We start from the raw sequence: 16,828 nt of genomic DNA on the forward strand, positions 1-16,828 counted from the left end.
CAACGGCCCCGAGAACAGTCCCCGCCGGGCGAGCGCGGGGCCGGGGACCTCCGAGGGGCAAAGCCAGCCCCGGGGAGGAGTAAGTCACCGGAGTGGGCAGGAAAGAGAAGGCAGCGACCGCGCTCGGCGGAGCGCCAGGCCCACCCGCGCGCGCGGGAGCCGGCCGGGCCGGCGCGGAGCCCACTCAAAGCGCGCGCTGCCGGCGGGACAGGCCGAGGTAGCCGACTGCCGAGCGCCCGCCGCCGCCCCGCCGGACCGAGCGCGGCCGCCCTCTCCGGGAGAGGTTGGGGGAAGGGCGCTTTAAGGTCTGGGCCAGGCGGCGCTCGGCGCTCCCGGGGAGAGGGTGAGTGGCAGCTGCTGGGCGTGGCCTCTGGAGGAGGAGGCGGGACTTCCGCCGAGCGTGAGCTAGGACCTCTGGGCGACGGCGGCCGCGAGGAGGCGCCAGAAAGGCTGGCGCTGAGAGGCTGGGGCTGCGGCCTGTGGCCTGCCGGGCTGGAACTCCGAGCGGTGCGAGCCGGCGGGAAAGTCCGGGGGAAGGAACCCCCGGGCCTGCGGGGGTGGGCGGCTCGCCGGGGGCGGCGGGGCGGCGGCCTGGCTGCGGCGGGTCCCGCCTGTGGTCCCCTCACTGGCACTTCCTTTGCGCAGGTTCCCCGTCGGGCCGTGGGCGCCGCCCGGGCGCGTGCGGGGAGATGCCGTACCTCGGCTCCGAGGACGCGGTGAAGGAGCTGAAGAAGGCTCTGTGTAACCCTCACGTCCAGGCGGACCGGCTGCGCTACCGGAACGTCATCCAGCGCGTGATTAGGTACCGGCCCGCGCCCTCGCGCCCCCGCGCAGCCCGTCGGGGCGGCCGCCTCCGCCAGAGCGAAGGCGCTTTCCCGCGTGGGCTGGGCCGGGGGCTTCCCGCCGCCCCGGAGGCTAAGGCCGTGGCGTCTCCCCCGCGAGGCTCAGTTTCCACCTCGTTTACTCAGCTGGGCGGTGTCATCGATCTTTAACTGCTGACTCCCTACCTGTCACACATCCAGGACGGACCTTTTTATCTTCAGACCCACAGGTCCTAACTGCTTGCTTGGCGTTTCCGCCTGGATGTTTCTTCAAAGTCATGCAAAATAGTTCCCAAACCTGCTCTTCCACGGAGGAGTGTGCTGGTGAACATTGCTGCCCCGCTGACCAAGCGTGGGAATCAGTCTTGATGACACTTCACTTCTCAGGTCGGACGGGTTCATAGTTCTGAATATCCATCCTTTAAAAAAAGAAAAAAGGGCATTGCTGTTGTCCCGGTTTCATTGCCAAAGCAATTGCAGTAGCCTAGGTACCAGCAGGTCACCTGGCCCCCTCGTTGCAGGCAGAGAGATCTTTCCAGCGTACGAATTTGAACGTATAAAAGTCTTGCCTAAACCGTGGGTCACAGACTTTAGTATATGCAAAAGTCCCTTGGGGTGCTTTTTAAATTTTAATATAAAATTTTCATCCAATCCAGTCATTCTGATCTCAGTAGGATGGGATGGAACCCAGAAATCTGCATTTTTAACAAACATCCCATCTGATTCCTGCAGGAGACCATAGTTTGAGAAACGGCGATCTACAGAATCACGTCGAAATTATATATATATAATTATTGGTTTCAGAAAGGAAGGGAGAGGGAGAGAGAAATAGAAACATCAATAATGAGAATCATTGATTGGCTGCCTCCTGCATGCCCCCTATTGGGGATCGAGCCCATAACCCGGGCATGTACCCTTGACCAGCATCGAACCTGGGACCCTTCAGTCTGAAGGCTGACGCTCTATCCACTCAGCCAAACCGGTCAGGGCACGTCCAAATGTTTTATCATTGCACCCAAGGAATGCCAGGCTAACTCAACTACCTGCAGACTCTCAAAAGAATGTACCATTGTTGCTCAGGCCTACCTGCCATATGGCACGTATCATTACCTATCCACCACACCTGCCTGGTGAGTCCTGCGCATTCACCTCTGGATTCCCACTGTCCCTAGTCTTCTGTTATCGTGCTTATCTGTTGTACTGTAATTAGTGGTGCTCTTGTCTGGTTCCTTAGTAGACCTTGAGTTCCTAGAGATCTGAGACCATTCCTTTTTCAAGATTATGTCCCCAGATCATATCCCTGGGATGTAAAGGCTGCATTTCACTGGAATGTATTCGGAATTCAGTAAGTGTTGAACAAATAGAGGAATGTTTATTGCAGGCCCCTGGGTGACATAATAGACAAGGTGGACCTGGTTGCTTCCCTCGCAGAGATCCTAATCTAGTTAGATAACCAGGACACTGTATAAAAACAAAACCCCCCAAAAAACCCTTCACTATAGGTTGGGAATTAACGTGTTTTTGCTTCTTCCTACTGTGTGTGTTGGTTTCAGGCACATGACTCAGGGCGTGGACATGTCTGGTGTTTTCATGGAAATGGTGAAGGCCAGTGCCACCGTAGATATTGTTCAGAAGAAGTTGGTTTATCTCTACATGTGCACATACGCTCCCCTGAAGCCAGATCTGGCTCTCCTGGCCATCAACACACTGTGCAAAGACTGTTCGGACCCCAACCCGATGGTGCGAGGGCTGGCACTGCGGAGCATGTGCAGCCTCAGGTGAGCACCCTCTTGCTTGCTCGTTTCTCAGTGGCTGATGAATTTAGGACAGGGGTCCTCAAACTTTTTAAACAGGGGGCCAGTTCACTGTCCCTCAGACCGTTGGAGGGCCGGACTATAGTTTAAAAAAAAAACTATGAACAAATTCCTATGCACACTGCACATATCTTATTTTGAAGTAAAAAAACAAAACGGGAACAAATACAATATTTGTATTTGCATGTGGCCGCGCGGGCACATATTTTAGAGGACTCCTGATTTAGGAGGTCAAGGGGTAGGTTTTTCATTTTTAAATTTAATTTAACTTTTTCCATCACCAGTTATCCCCTCTATGCCTTCTTCTATCTCCCTTATCTGCTCCCCCGCCCCCTGCAATCACCACGCTGTTGTTCATGTCCATGAAGGGGTAGGGCTTTTTTGTTTGTTTGTTTGTTTGTTTTTATTGGTTTCAGAGAGGAAGGGGGAGGGAGAGAGAGATAGAAACATCAATTATGAGAGAATCATTGATCGGCTGCCTCCTACATGCCCCCTAATGGGGATCGAGCCTGCAATGTGGGCATGTGCCCTTGACTGGAATCGAACCCAGGACCCTTCAGTCTGCAGGCTGACGGTCTATCCACTGAGCCAAACCAGCTAGGGCAAGGGGTAGGTTTTCAATGATGACAATTTATTTGAGCTCCTTTATCCTGAGAAAAACACTGTTGTCACAGTGTTCAGCCATCACTTTAGCTTAGAAAACTATATCACACTAGAGGCCCGGTGCATGGAAATCATGCACTCAGTGCGGGGGGGGGGGGCCGCGCGTCCCCTCAGCCCAGCCTGCGTTCTGGGGGAGTGGGCTTAAGCCATCAGTTGGACATCCTTAGCACTTCTGTGGAGGCAAGAGAGGCTCCCGCCACCGCCACTGCATTCGCCAGCTGTGAGCCCCACTTCTGGCTGAGTGGTGCTCCCCCTGTGGGAGCACACTGACCACCAGGGGGCAGCTCCTGCATTGTCTGTCCCTTGGTGGTCAGTGCGTGTCATAGCGACCGGTCGTTCGCCGTTTGGTCGATTTGTATATTAGCCTTTTATTGTATAGGATAGGATGGGTTCATTAGAGGGAGTTTTTCATTCTCACTCTAGGTGAACTTGGTTTTGGTTAAAGGTTTCTAAACAGTTGTGTGTAGCATTATTCCAAATATAAAGTCAAATAGGCTTTTTTAGTTTGACAACAGCTTTCTCCAATTCATGATCTGATAGATGGACATTGAAACACCCACTAAACCGTCCGTTAAGTTGCTAGGAGCTGAATTGTATCAAAACTAGGATTTCAGGATCTGGCTGATTCCAGGATGTGTTGCTTAGGATGCCTGGTGTACAGGAGTATATCCAACAGCCTATTCTCAACGGTCTGCGGGATAAGGCTTCCTACGTCAGGAGGGTGGCAGTCCTTGGCTGTGCCAAGATGCATAATCTTCATGGAGACTCTGAAGTGGGTAAGTTTCAGTGTGATCCATCCTAATCAATATGTATTTGTGCCTGCATTATATATATGACTTTGGGAAAGATTATGTAGCTTTTGTAGAAAGTAATAATGTGACCCTGACTCTATGCATGTCCCTTTAAGCAGGATGCAGGGCTTGATATTTTCTGAGATTAGAGGAATCCTTTCTTTGAGGCTCAGGTGCAATCCTTTGTCTTAGGTATGCAGCAGATGGCAGTTTTTGGCCCTGACTTGGTATTGCCTTTGTGATTTTTGTAGCAGAGAAGTTCAGCTTTGTTTACAGCTATTACTCGGGCTCTATTCCCTTATCCCTGTGACTCTGAAGCTTTTCTTCTTTATCTGAGGTCTCTGTTCTCTTTTCTAGATGGTGCCCTGGTAAATGAATTATACAGTTTGCTGCGTGACCAGGATCCAATTGTGGTGGTGAACTGCTTGAGGTCTCTAGAGGAAATTCTGAAACAGGAAGGAGGTGTTGTCATCAATAAGCCCATCGCCCACCATCTCTTAAATCGGTGTGGATGCCTCACCTCGGTGCTCTTTTAATTATGACGAGATCTGCTCCTAGTGGGACCTTATCGATGTGTTGGGTTAAGGAATAGTAAAGAAAGTTAATTTTGAAAAAAAGAAAGCTTATCATAGCTATTAACTTCCCCAGATTTCATCGAGAGAATTTCTTTCATTTGCCTTAGTTCCTTTTAGTGCTATAGAGAGATGGCAGAAACATCCTGTGGGTTCTGTCCTCCTTTTAGTCACATCCCTCAGACTAAGCCATTTATGCTGTCTTAAAAGGTAGAGGATCTGGATCGAGGGTAAAGTGATCATGATCATGTCTTTGGCCTTAGATGAGTGTGCATTTGTACCGTAAACTCGTATTAGAATTTAAAGACTATTTTGTGTAAACTTTAAGTAGTACATAAAAAGAATAATTTGATTACGGCACAGCCTATTTTTAAGAATTCTCCCTTTGTTATGATGAACAGATGGCTGGTGACATGCAGTAGTATGCAAATAGTCCTAATGTTGTTGCTAAAATAGCACTTTTGTTTCCTTTTTTGGATAGAATGTCCAAACTGGACCAATGGGGCCAGGCTGAAGTACTGAACTTCCTGCTCCGCTACCAGCCCCGCAGTGAGGAGGAGCTGTTTGACATTCTCAATCTGTTGGACAGCTTTCTCAAGAGCAGTAGCCCAAGCGTGGTGATGGGAGCCGCCAAACTCTTTCTGATCTTAGCAAAAAAGTTCCCCCACGTGCAAACGGATGTGCTCATGCAAGTGAAGGGACCTCTACTGGCTGCCTGCTCTTCGGAGAGCCGCGAGCTCTGTTTTGCTGCCCTCTGTCACGTGCGCCAGATCTTGCATAGTTTGCCGGGTCACTTTAGCAGCCACTACAAAAAGTTCTTTTGCTCCTACTCGGAGCCCCACTATATCAAGCTGCAGAAGGTGGAGGTGCTGTGTGAGCTGGTGAACGACGAGAACGTGCAGCAGGTGCTCGAGGAGCTGCGCGGGTACTGCACTGACGTGTCTGCTGACTTTGCACAGGCTGCCATCTTGGCCATAGGTAGGTGTCTGTCCACGTTACCCAACTAGAAAGCGGTGGAACCATAGAGAGCAAAAGGGAAGGCATCTCACCTCAGAGACAGAGTACCATGCACCAGAGAATCGGGTCACTCATGACAAATGAGGGAGGAAGGGTTTTATTGGCTCTATCTTCCAGGATAGAGTATACAGGTAACTCAAACTATAATACTTAAAATTGATGTTGCTTTTTGTTGTCTGCTATCCAAAATGCTTTCCTGTTCATCATCTTACCACTGTCTTGTGAGGCAGTCAGGAAAAGTGGCCAGTGTTATTAGCTTCATTTTAAAAAGGAAGAAACTCGGGCACCAACAGGTTAACTTCCCAAAAGGTCATAGGGTTCCTGAACTGGACCTGGAACCCAGCTTTCCTGACTCCACGTCCTGTGTCAGTTCACCAGTTGTTTATTGAGCTTCTACTATGGGCTATGTATAGTGCCGAGTATGGACCAACACAGAGTAAATCCTAAAATTTACAAACTTTTCATACTACTTGTCTGTCTGGAATTTAAAAGAAGAACTCACAAAATGAAAGTGACTGGGGAACTAAGTATTGGAGGGCTTCAAGTGGAGGAGGGGAAGGAACCCTCCTACATAGAATGAAGTGCGGCTGTTTTTAGGGGCAGAGACAGGGAACTAGGAGAGTGGAAATCCTGCAGTTAGGACACTGCTGCCACGTGTTCCCAGCAGGAACATTCCTGTGCATGTATATTTCAGCAAGAGCTGCTGCCTCCTATCTGGTTGCCAGATAAATACCTTTGTTTCCAAAGTTTTCAACCTTGGTCAGTGGACAATTCTTTTTCTGTGAACTTTCAGTTTTTTACTGGTCTGTGAAAAACAAACAAACAATGGATTCATTTTTACCAACTTTCCCTTTATAACAAACTTAGATTCATATTTCATCGTTTCTAGGTATCTCTAGTTGTCTTTGGCTGGTGGGAAATTATGTTAGAACGAGACGCTAGTATTTGACTTAACAATTTCCTCTGCTTTTCCCTCCTTTGCAGGTGGTATTGCCAGGACCTACACAGATCAGTGTGTGCAGATTCTAACAGAGTTGCTGGAGCTTCGACAAGAGCACATTACCACAGGTAATGGCTACCTTTCTAGGACTTTTTGTCACTTGCCTGGCTTAGAGTAGTTGCTCAAAAAATATTGTTGAATGACATAGATGTTTAGCCTTTTATTTTGCATCATCACTTTTGCCATCAGACAAACGTAGTATCTATAGATGTAACACAGTAGTCTTCAGGTGGCCATGAGTCTGCAAGCTGTGCTGTGGACAATGAATGGTGTTTAGGAGGACCTCACTTGTATGTCCCCACCTTTACTTCTCTTTTTGCAATGGCAGCATAATGTAAGCGGTGGCTTCTAGGGCTGGAACTCAGCTGAGGCAAGCAAAGTGCCTAGGATGCAAAAATTTTGAGAGTCACTCATTCTCAGGTTCATGCGTGGGCTAACCCTGTGTGTCTTCCTAAATTATACACCTTGCTTGGCTCACCATAGTCCCAGCCCTGGGGGCTCCATTTGTACTGTCTGCAGAGTATCACTCAACAACATTACCCCACATTTGCATTTTACCAAGTGCTTTCACATCCATTAGCTCATTTATCCCCAAAGCACTCTCATAAGAGCAACATTCACTTAAGAAACTGCCTACGCCCAGTTTGGTTGAGCATCATTCCATGCACCAAGAGGTCGCTGGTTGATTCCAGTCAGGGCACATACCTGGGTTTTGGGCTTGATCCCCAGTAAGGAGCATGTAGGAGGCAGGCGATTGATGGTTCTCTCTCATAGATGTTTCTTTCTGTCTCTCCCTCCTCCTTCCTCTCTCTCAAATAAATAAAATATTTTAAAAAATTATTGCCCACATCAGACATCTCTCAGATAATCATTGACCAACCCTTCAACATCCATTAAAGAAATTCACTTAGAATCTAGTCTGAACATAGGACTTTTCTTACGGTCCCTTCCTGCATGGAGGCTCTAATCCTGTGCTTGTGTGCCCTGAGCTGTGTTGTAGTGGTGGTGCAGACTTTCCGAGACCTGGTGTGGCTGTGTCCTCAGTGTACGGAAGCTGTGTGCCAGGCCCTGCCCGGCTGTGAGGAGAACATTCAGGACAGCGAGGTAGACTGTAATTCTCCTTTACTTCTCGGCAGAGGGCGATGGGTGGGACCCTGACCTCTGAAATGGAATCTATTCCTTCTGCCCAGTGTCTGATATTCTTAGAATTGATGGCCGCCTCAGATTCTGTTTTAGGTGCAGGTGGGATGTAAATGATAAAAAACATTACGTTTTATTACCTATGGTTTTTATTACAGATACTTTATATCACTGTTCTCTTGAACAGTTTTGAGTCAAATTTAGACCATGGAGTTTTCAGCTGGAATGAATGTCAGAATCATTTGTGGAATTTTTACAAATATTCGGGCTTCACCCACTTCTACTGACTTAAATGTGCCAGGAGTGAGGACCCAGCCACATACCTTTTTACGAAGCCTCACATATGACTCTGATGTGTGCTACAGGTTAATCCCCATGATTACCTCAGAACCACGAAGTAATTTAGAGAAAATTTTCAGTAACTTTCACTGAAACGTTAAACCCCTAATTGGGGCAGAGGCCCCAGAGCTGAGGAAGCCTTGTTGCTTCATCACCATAGGCCATAAGAGGCTTGAGTCTCCTTTTGTGCAGTAGAATTTAATTCCTATTAGTTATAGAAAGTAGAGGAGGAGGATTGATACAGTGCAAGTTGAAATAAATAAAAGATTTTACACCACCCTGGCTGAGTAGCTCAGTTGGTTAGATTGTTGTCCTGATACCCCAGGGTTGTGGGTTTGATCGCGATTCAGGGCTCATATAAGAAGCAACCAGTGAATATATAAATTGGTGTTTCTCTCTCTCTCTCTCTCTCCCCCCTCTCACTCTCCCTCTCCCTCTCTAAACTCAATAAATAAATAAAAATGAAAGATGACACCTTTTCTGCTGACACTAGTGGGAAAACAAAACCTGTAACTGTACTGTCTCCAGTGTTTCAGACAACCAGAGGTTGAGCACCTGTTCTTACTCCCTTGTTCCCCAGGGGAAGCAGGCGCTCATTTGGCTACTCGGTGTCCATGGGGAAAGAATTCCCAATGCTCCTTACGTGTTGGAAGACTTCGTAGAGAACGTGAAGTCAGAGACATTTCCAGCTGTTAAGATGGAGCTCCTCACGGCGCTGCTGCGCCTTTTCCTCTCCCGGCCCGCTGAGTGCCAGGACATGCTGGGCCGCTTGCTGCACTACTGCATAGGTGGGTTCTCCAGATGGGATGAGGGCTTGCCATGATCCATAGCAAATCCCCACAGTTTTCCTGGTTTGTGAATCATGTCTGGGACCCAAGAAGAAAATGTTAATCTTTTCTAGAGTTTCTGTCCTTTATTTTTTCCCCCTGTTTTGGTTGGCACAGAGATAGAAGGAGAGTGTGTTTTTTGTGTTGTTTTGTTTTAAGAGTAAAGTTAAACTTTACAGTAATCTTTTTCTATATACAAAGAATTATAGTACATGTTTATGGGGACTCCTCGCCCAGGGCTCCCCTCTTTTCCACTAAAAGTTTCACTTACAGCTGACAATCTATGGGAGTGAGGAGGAGGGGGAAAAAAAGGTGATGGACCTCAGCTGTCTCCCACACCCCTTTTCTTAAAAGTATAAAAATAGATCTCTAATGTGGGCTTGTTTCTTTGCCAAGACTTTGAAATCTGCTCTTGCATGAGTTCCTGTGTGCTGCACTCACCCATCTTCTACACACTCTCACCTACATGCACACATAGGCAGCACCACCGCAGACCTGGAGACCACCTTTCTCTGCCCCTCCTCTGGAAACCTAAAGCACCACAGCCATTCATTTCTGCTCCTACTCCCTGGGCTCTCCTCCTGTCCACCCAGCTTTGCTCAACTTCCAGAGTGTTACACCTGAAGCCCCTCAATAGCCTGATGTTTGGAAAGTCATGGGAAAGCAGCTCTAGAGAAGGAACCACTTAAGATTTAACGTGTGCTGTGTTTTGCTTATGTTGATAGGAAACATTTCTTTCCAGGCTGTGGATTTCTAATTAAACTTTCTACTTCTTTAAGAAATAATACCCTTGCCAAAACCGGTTTGGCTCAGTGGATAGAGCGTCGGCCTGCGGACTGAAAGGTCCCAGGTTCGATTCCGGTCAAGGGCATGTACCTGGGTTGCGGGCACATCCCCAGTAGGAGATGTGCAGGGGGCAGCTGGTCGATGTTTCTCTCTCATCGATGTTTCTAACTCTCTATCTCTCTCCCTTCCTCTCTGTAAAAAATCAATAAAATATATTATAAAAAAAAAAAAGAAATAATACCCTTAATCTTCATAAGCAATAGAGGTTCCCACAAGAGTGAAAGAGATAGAGAGGGGCAGAAGGTAACTGAGGGAGACCCCATACCTGGAGCTCTCTACCAACCCATTCCAGGCAGTGTGGACAGAGGCTATGGACAAGGTGACACCAGCTCTGAAAAACTCAATGGCCACCCTCACCTGGACATGGCATGGGAGTGTTTTTGTTGTTAATGAACTCATCTGTTGTTTTTCCTCAGAGGAAGAAAAGGATATGGCAGTTCGGGACCGTGGTCTCTTCTATTATCGCCTCCTCTTAGCTGGCATTGATGAAGTTAAGCGGATCCTATGTAGCCCTAAATCTGACCCTTCTCTTGGACTTTTGGAGGATCAGGCAGAAAGACCTGTGAATAGCTGGGCCTTGGACTTCAACACGCTGGTGCCAGTATATGGCAAAGCCCGCTGGGCAACCATCTCTAAATGCCAGGGGGCAGAGCGTCGTGGCCTAGAGCTTCCCAACACTGCATCCTTGGCCGCATCAGGTAAAATAGTCCTTGCTTTATGTCTTGTCACAAAACATTGTTATCTTTAGCAATGACTAGTAGAAAGTAGAATACCCTAAATCTCAGACTGTTGCCTGAACTTGTGAGCAAGAAAGAAGTTCATCATGGGCTCTGTTAGGCATTTATCCAAAGATAAAAGTCACATTGTATACTTTTGGAAATCTGGGTGTAAAGAAAAATGTAGTTTCTATAGATTTAAGAACATCTCTTAACACAAGTTCTATGATTCTTTTAGGACCCCTGATTCCTGAAGAGGACAAGGAGAGGGTGCAAGAACTCTCTGATTCTGGAGCCCTCATGCTAGTCCCCAATCTCCAGCTTACTGCTGAGTATTTTGAGAAAACTTGGCTTAGCCTCCAAGTTGCTCATCAGCAGGTGGTCCCTTGGCAGGGAGCAGTCCACCCAGACACCCTCCAGATGGCCCTGCAAGTGGTGAACATCCAGACCATCGCAGTGAGCAGGGCTGGGGCTCAGCCATGGAAAGCCTACCTCAGTGCTCAGGACGATACCGGTTGTCTGTTCTTAACAGAGCTGCTGTTGGAGCCTGAGAACTTAGAGATGCAGATCTCCGTGAAACAGAGTGAGGCGAGGACGGAGACACTGAGCAGTTTCATTTCTGTGTTAGAAACTGTGATTGGAACAATTGGAGACATAAAACCGTAAGAGTTCTGCTACCTGTCCTGAGTGAGAGGAGAAGCTCTCAGAGTTCCTTGATTTTTCTTATTGCAGATGCTGTAAGTCCAGAGAATATCAAATGCGAAGGGGATTGGGAAATCTAGGAATCAGGATTGTTATGTTTTTGTCCAAAGACCATCAAATTATTCCTCTCAGACTTGCTGTTGAATGACCCCATTTTTCCAGGTGCTGTTGTAAAGGGTAGTGGTGGTGAGGGGATAGGAATGGGAGTCAGGATAGGGTGTGGATTCTTTTCTACCCAGTTTAAGGGTGTTTTACTAATTAAAGGGGCCTGATGTGTGTGGAAACTGGAGTCATCATTGGTGGGCATCATTTTCTCTTCTGGATTATTGCAGGAAATTTCTGACTATTCTCATATTTCTAATCGTGCTTCTTAGGCCAGAGTTCAACGTCTTCTGTGTCATGTCTCACCACTCCCCAAGCACCCTCTATGTTGGCAAAGCGAGCCACTTGCAGTTCCCTGAATACACCAGGCTCTCTCACCTCTGCTTTGACACCTGCTTTTATTTTTTGCCTAGAACATTTTCTCACCTCAGATCTTTATTTAAGTGACACCTAGTCTATCAGTGTTCAGACCATGAAAGATAGACTGGGTGAAAGTTCTGTGAGCGTCACAGAAAACTTCCCCGTGGCCCTCACTGCCTTCAGGAAGGGTCTCCTTCACACTGTAAAAGCAGTGAGTACATTTGCTATTGTTATTGCTATAGCAGTACTATTGTTACTGCTGTCTTGTCATTCTGCCTCACCTTTTTTTTTTTTTAAGTGATATAAATATATTTTGGAAGCTGCCTGTGCATTCTCCAGTGAAGAGCCAGCACTCAGGGCCTCCCATGTCCACCCACATCCTCCAGTCTCCACAGACCCATCCCACTCCCTCTGTCTCTTTCTAGGCTGTCTCACAAGTGTCAAGAGGGGTCTCCAGGGAGATAAGGGGGAGTATCAGAGGTCTAAGTGGCAGCTGTGGCAGTGGCAGCATCATGCCTCAGGGCTGAGGGTCAGGAGACTTATCTCCAGCCTGGCGCCTCAGGGCCTTCCTCCAGGGCCATGGGAACATGGGGCGTGGGGGGCGGCCTCTGGAGGACACACAGGCTGGAATTGGGGGTCTGGAAAAGTGCCAGTAACCTACACCTCCAACTTGGCTCTTCCCTGACCATCCAGACCTATTCAGCTCCCACACGCCTAAGAAAATGGGATGGAATGAGTGCTGGGCACCAGGGAGAGGTGGGAGGTGGGGCATGTGGGAGGTGAGGGGTGAGGAGGATGGAGAGAGGTAGAGGTAACTGAACCCAACCCATGCCCCTCCCACCCCGGTCACTATAATCAGGAAGGGGGTTGGTGGAGGAGGCAGAAGGTCAGGAGGACCAGGGAAGGGGCAGGTGTCCCATGGCTGCCCTGGTCACTTTAGCGGGGCCTACTAACATGCAGAGTGATTCGGTTGTGCCAGGCTATGGGCAGGATGCGCAAAAAGCAAGCCAAGAAGGGCATCTCAAATGTTCTTGTGGGAATTATTGTCCTAGTTGCCTGGGAAGACCTTGCCGTCTACAGCCCCTGGTTCCTGTACTCAGTCCTGTTCACACACTCATCACTGTGGGCCACCTTGTAGGCTGCCACACTCGGGATGTGGCCAACATTTCGGGCCCCCTGCATGATGATGACTGTCACTCGCTTCTAGGAGCCCAGCACTCGAAGGCAGAGTTCCTCTCAGCAGTCCAGGCATTGAATTCGCCCCGCCTTTTCAGCCACGCATAGAGGGATACCAGCTGAAGGAACTCAGGCTCCAGGTCCTGTCGATGCTGGAGGCCGTGCTCTGCTTTTGGGGATGGTGGTGTCCTTCGGGCTCAGGGATTCGGCACATCCATTCATCTCACAGCCAAGGAGCTCAAAGCATGTACAAACCTCTAGAACTGTCCTGGGCCAGTGAAGCAACTCCCCTCGATGCCATTAACTTCTGGGGAAAAAAGGTTACAAACTGATATTTTAAAAATATATTTTTATTGATCTCAGGAAATGAGAGGGGAGAAAGAGAGAAATATCAATGATGAGAGAGAAACATTGATCGCCTGCCTCCTGCACGCTCCCTATTGGGGATCAAGCCCACAACCCGGACATGTGCCCTGACTGGGAATTGAACTATGACCTCCTGGTTCAGAGGTCAGTGCTCAACCACTGAGCCATGCTAGCTGGGCATGTGCTGCTTTTTTAATTGGGAGGGAGATGGTCTCTGCAGAGGCTGCCCCTGAGGAACAAGGGGTCTCAGCCCCACACCAGACCCCCAGCCCAGGGTTCCAGAGCTGGGAAGAGAAATCACCATAACTACAGGCTGTAAACACCAGCAGGGATTGTGACAGACATACAGAGGCTGCTGGAGATGCAGCTGTTCCTTTTAAAGGGCCAGCGCACAAATATACTTGGACTTGATGCCTCTGAGCTCCAGCACTTGAGTGGCTCTTGGGGACCCAGACACATATGGGGAGGAACTGGACTGTCTGGAATTGGGGCAGGAACTCAGGAGTGGCTTTCCACCGGACGGGTGCTCAAAAGGGTCATTGTTCCTGTGCTGGGACCTCCCCTGTCACAGGCTGACTGGGATCCATAGCTGAGACTCAGCCTGCCCACACTGTTTGCTTCACCCTGGGGATTCCCTGAGACCCCACCCTGTCCAATCTACAGCCCCACCCAAGCCATTTGCAACAGCTTTTCTATGTGAATGGCTTGTTTTGGCTCAGGCCTCAAACTTTGCTAAAATCTCTCAGACAGACTACCGCTGGTGACAGCATGCTTCAAACCCATCAATAAAAGGCCCAAGGCCCAGCACTAACACCAGTTTGCCTTACTTCACAGCTGGGCCTCACCTCTTGCACAGCAGTATTCCCCCACTGTAGTCGCAGCTGGTCCTCACAGCCAATTGGCCTGGAGGTCAATTCCTCCCACTGACACCAACAGCAATCAAGGCTCAACTATAAGACCGTGTACACAGCCCACACGGGCATGCCTAAACAAGGAAGCAGCCAAAATGCAGAGACAAACATGTCACAAATGAAAGAAAAGGAAGCAAGTAAACTACTGGATACAGAGTTCAAAACTATGGTTAGAAGGTTACTCAAGGATCTTGATGAGACTTTCAAGGATCTTAGTGAGAATGTCAAAGACATGAAAAAGTTCCAGTCAGAAATTAAGCTTACACTAACTTAAATAGCAATTTACAAGGATTCAGCAGTAGAGTAGAGGATTCTGAGAAATCAATGTTTTTTAATATGAGGAAGCAAAAAACACCCAATCAGAAGAGCAAATAGAATCCAAAAATATGAAGAAGGTGTAAGGAGCCTCTGGGACAACTTCAGGCATACCAACATTCGCATTATGGGGTCGCCAGAAGAGAGAGAGCAAGATATTGAAAACCTATCTGAAATAATGACAGAAAACTTTACCTACTTGGTGAAAGAAATAGACTTACAAGTCCAGGAAGCACAGAAGAGTCCCAAACAAAAGGAGCCCAAAGAGGCCCACACCAAGACATATCATAATTAAAATGCCAAGGGTTACAAAGCGAGAATCTTAAAAGCAGCAAGAAAAAAGAAGTTAGTTACCTACCAGGGAGCGCCCATACAACTATCAGCTGATTTCTCAACAGAAACTTCACAGGCCAAAAGGGAGTGGCAAGAAATATTCAAAGTGATGAATAGTAAGGACCTTCAACCAAGATTACTCTATCCAGCCAAGCTCTCATTTAGAATTGAGGGTCAGATAAAGAGCTTCACAAACAAGAAAAAGCTAAAGGAGTTCATCACCACCAAACTAGTATTATATGAAATGTTGAAGGATATTATTGAAGAAGGAGGAGGAGGAGAGATTAAAAATATGAACAATAAAATGGCAACAAATACATATCTATCAACAATGGAATCTAAAAATCAAAATAAGCAAACAAGAAATCTAATTAAATAAACTGGTGAATAAAACAATCAGAGGCATGGAAGTATGGAACAGACTGACGAATCTCAGAGGGAAGAGGGGAGGAGAGGATGGGAAGAGATTAACCAAAGATCTATGGACACAGTAGGGTGGTGAAGCCCTGGGGTGGGGCAGGAACTGGGTGGAGAGGGCAATGGGGGTGGGGAAGGACATCTGTAATACTCTCAACAATAAAGATTTTTTAAAAAGAAAATTAGGTATGGCTCAGCAACTGAGTAAATGTTACTGAAGGAATCCCAACTATTGGTTGCTTTTTTGTCGTGTAAGGGGCACAGTAGAATATGAAACTGTTGCTTTTGAAAAGTGTAATTTTAAGATGTCTCAATGAAGCGCTGATGGAACTGTAGCCTGGTTTTACTAATTTATAAGCAAAACCACTAAACCATGCATATCATGTAGTTATTTAATATTTCTTCCCCCAGAAGCCTCTGCAGACATATGGTTTGATGATGTTAGATGTTTATTTTAAAAAACTAGAGGGGGTAGTTGCTCCTGTACTTTTTAGAAAAAATGGTCTTCAAATGTCTGTCTTAGTTGGTAAATAGAATGTAACACATATAATGACAATGCTGCTTTGGAACATGGCAGAGGCAATCTACATAGTTTCTGACCATAATTTTATTGCTGTGGACCAGTGATTGTTATATGCCTCCACTCCACCCTCCCTTCTGAATGGGAGTTCTGTTATTCTTTTTCTATCCCTTGCTCATATATTGGGTGTTTGGGGAAGACAAATAACTTATTTTCTTCGTTGTAGGTTTCCACCTTGAGAGGAATTGTATCCAAGGATTCTCATCCACGTGTGGACCTGTTATGTGCACATAACAAGATCCTGGACTTTGAGCCAGTGAAATGATATAATGAGAAGAGGCTTTCGGGAGAACAATGTAAATTGTGGTCAAAGTGGCAAAAAAAAGCAAGTGATAGTGAAAAAAACCTGGCTTCATTTTTCAGTATTAATTAGGAGTCCAGTATTAGAAATGCAAGAGTAAAAGGTATGTGGGCTGGGGGTGGGGTGTGGGGATGATTTCAGAGGCCCAAAAAGAAATTAAAAAAAGAAGAAGGTTGATTTCACATTGCCCAGGAGAGTGTATACTCTGCTTTTATAGCCTCACAATATTCATGATAGAAGACTAGAGGCCCAGTACACAAATTTGTGCATGGGTGCGGTCCGGCCAGCCTACCCCGATTAGGGTGGGGGTGGGGCCAATTGGGCGGGGTCAGCTGGGGGGAGGGGCCTCAGGCGGTTGGCCGGTTGGCTGGCCAGCTCCATCCCCTGGTTGAACTCCCGGTCGAGGGGACAATTTGCATATTAGCCTTTTATTATATAGGATTAGAGACCACAAATGGCATTTGCCCATAAGCATATCAGTAGTGAAATGAGGAAGGTGGGAAAAGGTTTACTATTTGAGACTTGGTTTCTGTTCTACCACTTACCTTAGGCAAGCTATTTTACACATTTTTTGTTTTGTATATTATTTTAAAAGTATGTTGTACCGGTCAAGGGCATGTACCTGGGTTGCGGGCACATCCCCAGTGGGAGATGTGCAGGAGGTGGCTGATTGATGTTTCTCTCTCATTGATGTTTCTAACTCTCTATCTCTCTCCCTT

General features: G+C 47.4%; 1 protein-coding gene across 13 annotated transcripts in view; it reads left to right on the forward strand.

Annotated features, from left to right (window-relative positions):
• The first annotated feature begins 5 nt into the window (after positions 1–5).
• Positions 6–16,828, forward strand: part of AP4B1 (adaptor related protein complex 4 beta 1 subunit) — a 22,415-nt gene continuing 5,592 nt past the window's right edge. For 4 of the 13 annotated variants that reach the window (XM_023757042.1, XM_023757039.1, XM_023757038.1 and 1 more), the window contains exons 1-11: positions 370–507; positions 646–802; positions 2,375–2,599; positions 3,944–4,074; positions 4,447–4,594; positions 5,143–5,639; positions 6,663–6,746; positions 7,679–7,782; positions 8,738–8,945; positions 10,247–10,528; positions 10,785–11,208. In XM_023757042.1, the coding sequence (XP_023612810.1) occupies positions 690–802; positions 2,375–2,599; positions 3,944–4,074; positions 4,447–4,594; positions 5,143–5,639; positions 6,663–6,746; positions 7,679–7,782; positions 8,738–8,945; positions 10,247–10,528; positions 10,785–11,208 (2,216 nt within the window). In that variant the 5' untranslated portion in view covers positions 370–507; positions 646–689. Of the gene's footprint in view, positions 80–327; positions 508–645; positions 803–1,022; positions 1,209–1,695; positions 1,952–2,009; positions 2,167–2,374; positions 2,600–3,838; positions 4,075–4,446; positions 4,595–5,142; positions 5,640–6,662; positions 6,747–7,678; positions 7,783–8,737; positions 8,946–10,246; positions 10,529–10,784; positions 11,284–15,974; positions 16,115–16,828 lie in introns of those variants that run through there. The other 9 variants (XR_002830153.1, XM_023757041.1, XM_023757037.1 and 6 more) reach the window with 9 other exon arrangements.

This window comes from Myotis lucifugus, unplaced genomic scaffold (assembly GCF_000147115.1).
Source record: "Myotis lucifugus unplaced genomic scaffold, Myoluc2.0 scaffold_101, whole genome shotgun sequence".
Lineage (NCBI taxonomy): Eukaryota > Metazoa > Chordata > Mammalia > Chiroptera > Vespertilionidae > Myotis > Myotis lucifugus.